The 7446-nt window shown below is 40.8% G+C and overlaps 1 protein-coding gene across 1 annotated transcript in view; it reads right to left on the bottom strand.

Moving 5' to 3' along the window:
- LOC103749694 (killer cell immunoglobulin-like receptor 2DS2) overlaps window positions 1-7446 on the bottom strand; it is a 16856-nt gene that overhangs the window by 4828 nt on the left and 4582 nt on the right. Inside the window, 3 exon segments of the mRNA XM_029555781.1 lie at window positions 2753-3046; window positions 6398-6550; window positions 6553-6702. Coding sequence (XP_029411641.1) covers window positions 2753-3046; window positions 6398-6550; window positions 6553-6702 — 597 coding nt within the window.

Here is a 7446-nt window from a genome sequence, read left to right as displayed (position 1 = left end):
AACCCAATATGGACTACAGAACTCTGACCTCAGTATAACTTTGTTCTATGTGGCAGATGAGTAAGTACTAACAAATGTATTTGATAAGAACCTATGTACTCCTAAAAATAAGCCTAATAATAAGTGTTCTTGTTGATATATATATAGGGGTAATAGGATTTTGGAAGCTTCTATTTGTACTGAAATCATAGAGGCCATCAGTCTGTGATTGTAAGAAAACACCTGCTGCAATTTGTCTTATTTGATTGTACTAACATCAGGAATATCATGTCACAACTCTTGCCCACACTTGTCCCAAATATCTGGTTTTTGTAAAAACCCCATAATAACTTAAGGGACATGTATATTTCTGTGCTGAAAGTCTCAAATCCACTCATATGATTACTGACAAAGGATGACATGAAAAATCCTATAAAAACCTCTATGTATTTCTGGTCTGTGCTTCAGTTTCTCTGGAACAAGTTAGTCCAGGCCGGGGCCCCTGGGGAATAAAAAGTAACTTCCTCCACTTCCTGAGGATGGTTTGAGTTTTTTCGGTTGGCCAGATCAGTCTGTGGTTAATTTTCATAATATTATCTTCGACTGATGTAATGGGAAACCATTTTTTGTATCAATGACTGTTAATCATATATGGATTATCTGATTATATTTCAGGAAACCCTAGCTGGCTCCTGATGGCAGCAAATATGAAGTATAAGCCCGTTAACTTTCCAAGTCCCCTGATGTCACCTATTTTCTCTCTCTACATCCACCTTGTAATTCTCCTCATATTATTCATACATCAGACATAGCCTCTTCTATGAACTGAAGATTAGTCTCATCTTTGTGCCGCCATGGTGATAGTCCTGTCTGGAATGATCTCCCACTAGTCTTCTAAGGGTTGAATTCATCTTGTTAATGAGGCCACAGATATTTCCTGATTGCTATGGGATTATAGGCTGAATTTCCAAATAAGCATTAATTACCATTTTATTTAAATTTTACATATACCTTTTAATAATAGATTATCCATCCATTCACTTATCCATTCAATTAACCATTCATACAATTATCCATCCATCCATCATCCATCCATAATCTGTCATCTGTCCACCCATAATCCATCTATCTATCCATCCATCCATCAACCATCCATCATCCATCCATTCATGTCTATCCATCCATCATCCATCCATCAATCATCCCTCCATCGATCCATCCATTCATCATCCATCCATTCATCCATCTATAATCCATCCATCCATCCATCCATCAATCCATCCATCCATTATACATTCACTCCTGCCTTCCCATTTAGCCATACTGCCACATCAGTTTCCCAAGAGTAGAGTCTACTTATTTTTGGTCAGTAGAAGAAACTACTTCTGAATGTCAATGTTCTAATCCCTATACTTCGTGCCTGAGTTATATTAAATTAGAATTTAAAGTTGCAAACAGAATTAAGCATGACCCTAAAATGGGGAAGATTATTATGGGTTGTTTGGATAGGTCCAGTATAATCAACATGTCCTTCAAAGAGAAAGATGGAGGCAGAGGATTAATCATAGGAAGAGCTGCAAGAAGCATATCTGACTTCCAATCTACAGAACTGTAAGGATAATCTTTGAAACTGCTTGTTTTAACACACTGAGCCTGTGGGAGTTTGTTATAGCAGCATTTGAAAACACATGACACATGGAACAGAAATGGAAGGAGGAGACTGACTGTGCTCTATGTGTGGATGAATTATGTTCTTTCTTATTGCAACAATCTTACCTCGTGAGAAAACCAGCACTGCGGCCTAGCACACAAGCACTCATTCCCTGTCGAGCAGCATTTCTATAAAAACTTCCCTTCCACTTGCTTCCTTCCTATTTCAGGTACCACAATCTCCTTTCTAGTAGGAACAGAGCTGGAATGAGCACTACATTATTACTGGGAAATGGGTTACATTTGTGCCCTTGTTCATTTGAAGCAGGTCTCAGATGCAGAAGTTAGAGCTTAATAGTCCACACTGACCATTTATTATCCGTGCTTTCCCAAAACAACTTCTGCTGTTGTAGGGTTTGAGAATCAGAGAGGGAAAATGACATAGATCTATGCTGCCACTGGGCCAACACATGACCCCAATGCTTGCTGTACCCTAGATTTCCACAGTAGAGAAGACGACCCTTTACTTAACCAGTTTTGGAGTCTGGTTCTGTGCATGAAGAGCAATTGCTTGTAGTTTCCTAGAGAAGAGGGTCGGGGAAGGAAAGGGAGAGGTAGGCAATGAGGCTGTTAGTCTTTTCTTTATGGAAGCTCCTTCAAGGTTGGTCAGTGACAAACACTCAACCTTAGTGCTAAGTCTTAAGAGTTCTAGGATGTCCTCACATAGTTTGTTTAGAAGAGTTGACTCTTTCCTGGGGCGTCTGGGGTGAAGAGCTGACTCAAGTTCTGTGAGGAGATTTCTGTGGGTGACAGGTCAGAAGGGCTGGCCATCTTTGATCTTCCCAGACTGATCCTAACCTCATCTCCATATGGGTCTATCCTAACCCTTACTTCATCTACCTGGATTCATAAATTCTCCAGTGTGGGCCATCATGAAAATAAGGAAAGTTTGGGTGACTCCCGGTCTACCATTCTACCCCCTTATACTCTCACAATCTACCTCTCCTGTCCTCTATATTTGACTATGCTTCTACCTCTCCAACCTCACTATGATGGTTCTCAGACATGACTTTAGGACTTAGTTTGAGTCATAAGACATGGGACATATATGAGGATTTCTCACCTGTGACAGAAAGGTGTAGAGGGTCACTTGGGTGTGACCACTCGTGGGGAGAGTCATTGGAAGAGCCATAGCATCTGTAGGTCTCTTCCTGGTTCACAGGACCCAGAGGGAAGTTGGCCTGGAATGTACCATTGTGACTGTGCACTGCATGGAGACTCCATCCCTGAGGCACTCCATCCCTGGACAGATGGAACCTGTGAAACTGGTGGTCAGAGCTGCAAGACAAGGTCACGTTCTCTCCTGACATCACCACAGGGCCTTGCTGGGCTGAGAGAGATGGTTTCTTGTATAGATCTGGAAGAGTAGAGACAGTTAGAGGGGCAATGCCTATCCACAAGTCCTTCACTCCTAACTGAGGGTGATTCACTCTCCCTTCTTCTATTCTCTCTCTCTCTTTCTCTCTCTTTCCCTCTCTCCCTCTCTCTCCTGTCCCCCCAATTCTACATTATCTTGCTGAATCTCAGACCTCACCCCTATACCCACACATTTCCCCCCAGTTGTTTTCTTTCTTTTTCTTTTTTTAAAGTTTCTTTCTTTACTTGTAATGTCTGGCTTTATCTGTATTTTTTGAAAATGTCCTTGGTGGGTTTTAGTGGTTAAGAGTACTGGCTGTTCTTGCAGAGGACCCAGGTTCAATTCCCAGCACCCATATGTGGCTAATAAGTGTCCATAACTCTAGTTCCAGGGGAATCTGATACCTCTTCTGACCTCCAAGGGCATTGTGCAACATGGGTGTGCTTACACACATGCAGACAATACACATATACATATAAAGTAACAATAATAAATAAACTATTAAAATTATTTGCATATATTATACATAACAATGGGTTTTAATATGACATTTTTATATTTATATAATGTATTCTGACCAATTAACCCTGTATTGCTCTTGCTTCTGTCCCCCTCACATTCCCACTGATGGTTTTATTCTTTTCACTAAATATTCTTTTTTCTACTTACATTTCCTTTAAAGTATTTTTTATTTTTTGAGAATTTCATACATGAACATTGTATTTGGATTATTCCCAACCCTCCTAGTCACCCTTCATTTTCTCCCACGTCCTTGTCCTCTTTTTTATTGTTAAACTCTCTCTTTCTTTCTCTCTCTCTCTATATGAAGATATATACATATATATCTTCAAGAGAGAATCATCTCCTCTAAACAAACTATGTGATGGCATCCTAGTACTCTCAAGGCTTATCTATATATATCTGCTTCCATTTAGTTGTGCTCGTGTGCACCTGTGCTTAGCGTTGACCAGCTGGGATTATATAACCCCTCAGGGAGCCTGTCCCTAGAGAACACTGATTCTCCCTCCTTCAGCATCCATTGATTGCCAGTAGCTCTTCATCTTGAGGTGAGCTTTCTTCCATCTATCTAGGCATGTCAAGTATGCAGATCTTGTTAGACTACCATACTGTGGAGATTTTATTTTGTTCTTTTTTTTGGGTAAACTGATGGGCTTAGTTAAGGTTACCTATTAGTTTGTTTTAATTAGCATGGTAATTAGTATTCCATTGTCACGTTTTCATACTGTTTTCTTTTATTGGTCTTCTTCTTCCTCCTCTTCATCGTATCCCTGCTACCTTCTGCTGGTCTTGTATCTCCTAGTGAGGCTTTTCCACATTCCTGTCACATGTATCCCACTACACTCTTTACCATCCATCTCTCTTAAGATTTCCCCCTCTCCTGGTTCCCTTTCTAATTTCATGATCTATCACTCCCATGCTCCATATATATTAAAGCTAGAATCTGTTTTCATTCTAATCTTCCATTTGTTGTCTTGTCTTTTTTATATCTGTGTTAAGCTATTCTTTCAAAAGACAGCGTGCTTGAGCAGGGTCCAAGACAATCTCTGTATTGTTTCTCTTATGTTGCTAAAGTGTTTGCCGTGCAATATGAGGACCTGAGTTCGATTTCCCACAACTTATGTAAAAAGCCAGGCATGGTGGCACATGCCTGTAGTCCCAGTGTTGAGAGATGAGGTGCAGAGCATCTCTGGGGCTTGTTGGGCAGTCAGTCTAGCCAAATCAGTGAGCTACAGGTTCAGTGAGAGACCCTGTCTCAAAACAAAAAGGTGGAGAACAATTGAGGAAAGTACTAAGTATCAGTCTCTGGCCTTTACATGTATACACACACACACACACACACACACACACACACCACACATCTATCATCTATCTATCTATCATGTCATCTATCTATCATCTATCTATCATCTATCTATCATGTTTATCTATCATCTATCTTCTACCATCTATAAATATATTAATCTAATCTATCATCTATCTGTTAGTATAATCTACCTATCTATATGTATCTATCATCTATATATCAACATCTATCTATTATCTATCTTTCTATCTATAGCTGTCTATCATCTCTATGTATCTATATATCTAACTGTGTATCTATCTATGTATCTATCATCTATGTATCTATCATGTGTCTTCATTACAGATCTACATGTATACACTTTTCTGCCACTCTACCTCTCTTACCAAATCTCCATCATCTCTCATTATCTCTCATCTGTACCTTCAAATCTTCCATTCAGGTCTGTGATTGCTAGTGTTATTTCCTTTCTACAGTTGTCATACATTATCCTTCCTTCCTTCCCTCCCTCCCTCCATCCCTCTTTCCCTCCCTCCCTCCCTCCCTCCCTCCCATTTCCTGTAGCCCAGGCTAACTTTGCACTCACTGTGTAGCCAAGTATTACCTCAAACTTCTATTCCTCCTGCCTCTATCTCCCAGGTGCTGCAAGTACAGGCATGTGCCACCATGCCCCATTTATGCACTGCTGGGGTTGGAACCAGAGCTTCCTACGTGCTGGGCAAGCACTCTATCAACTATGGCACCTTCCCAGTCTGGATCATTGCTTTTTAAAAGATGGTTGTACAGTTCATTTCTTTCTTTCTTTCTTTCTTTCTTTCTTTCTTTCTTTCTTTCTTTCTTTCTTTCTTTCTTTCTTCTTTCTTTCTTTCTCTGAGTCTCTCAGTACCTCTCCTCTGAACCTTTGGGATTTTTTTCCTCATTAATCCTGTAATGTTGAATAATTTTGAAACACAGCCTAGTAAATCAGTTTGGAGAGAACACAAACACATAGGGAATGGTGTTCTGCTCCTTAACCCAGGGCCATGGTGTTCTTCAATGAATAATAGGTTAATCACATGAAAAGAGGAAATGTCAAATTAAACAGAGCATCTGTACACGCCACCTGTGCCAAGGCCTCAGTACCCATGGGGATCTAACATGAAAGAGCCCAACTCAACCCTGAAATGCATGATATGTCTAGTTCTTCTGTTAGACCTCTGGTAGAGGTAAATGGAAACAAATATTCTCAACTGCCCCAGATCTCTGATCATCAGGAGAAGGACCTTTCTCTCTGATTCAGTCAGTCTCACCATATTACCATATTCTGTTTATCTCTCCTTATGACTCCTTTGCACTGCCACAAACCTGGAGTTATGGTCTGTACTCATGTCTCACTTTTCAGTAAAATGCCAGTAAAACGCTCACGAAGGCTGCCTCTCTCCATAGGTTCTCCACACTTACCTTTGTCATGACCTCACAGGGCTTTCAAACCTTAGTATATCTGATCTGCACAACAAAGAAGGTGAGGGGCAGGTATGGACACTCACCTGTGATCTTGATGTCCACAGGGTCACTGGGGTCTGAGCACTCATATGAGTGGTTACTGACAGAACCATAGCACGTGTAGGTCCCGGCATGGGCAGGTGTCATAGGTCCTATGAAGAGGCTTCCCTGTGAGTGCCCATGATGATGCTTCCCACAAGATACACATGGGCCTCCCTTACTCCCTGTCTGTGCAGAACCACAATGAAGGTCTCAAACGGGATCTCTGAGCGACACTGCAGGGTCACATTCTCCCCGGATTTCACCACTGGTGCTGGTAGGGCCAATAGGGAGGGTTTTCTGTAGACTCCTAAGAACAAAGAGATGGTGAATGTGGGAGTCACCGTCCAGTCCTCCACTCCTCGCGACCCGAAGTGACTAAGGTTTATTTTCCCCTACCTTGTCCCTCCAAATGGCCCCAGTTCATGTTCTTTTCTATGCACTCCTACATCCCCCCCTCTCCCATCCCCCCAATTGTACATTATCTTGCTGAATCTCTGACCTCACCTCTATACACACACATTTCTCCTCAATTGTTTTTCTTTTTTTTTGAAAAGTTTGTTTCTCTACTTGCATTGGCTGGTTTCATATGTAGTTTTAAAAATGCCATTGGTGGGGTTCAAGGGTTAAGAGCACTAGCTGCTCTTGCAGAGGACCCAGGTTTGATTCCCAGCACCCACATGGCAGCAAACACGCCTCCATATCTCCAGTTCCAGGGGAATCTGATACCCTTTTCTGACTTCTGAGGGTATTGCAGGACAGGGGTTCACTTACACACAGGCAGGCAATACATATATACATATAAAGTAAAAATAATAAATGTAATCATCATCCAGTAGTTATACATAGCGATGTGCTTCATTATGACATTTTTTACATTTATAGAATGTATTTTGATCAATTCACCCCTTATTACTCTTTCTCTTATACTCCTCACATCCCAACTGATTATTTTTCGCCTTTCACTAAATATTCCCTTACTACTTACATTTCAAGTATTTTTATTTTTTTGAGAATATCATATATGAGCATTGTATTTGGATTATATCTATAT

This window comes from Nannospalax galili, unplaced genomic scaffold, assembly GCF_000622305.1.
Source record: "Nannospalax galili isolate Female #2095 unplaced genomic scaffold, S.galili_v1.0 scaffold2107, whole genome shotgun sequence".
Classification (NCBI taxonomy): Eukaryota; Metazoa; Chordata; class Mammalia; order Rodentia; family Spalacidae; genus Nannospalax; species Nannospalax galili.
This window is presented reverse-complemented; position numbering and strand designations above follow the sequence as displayed.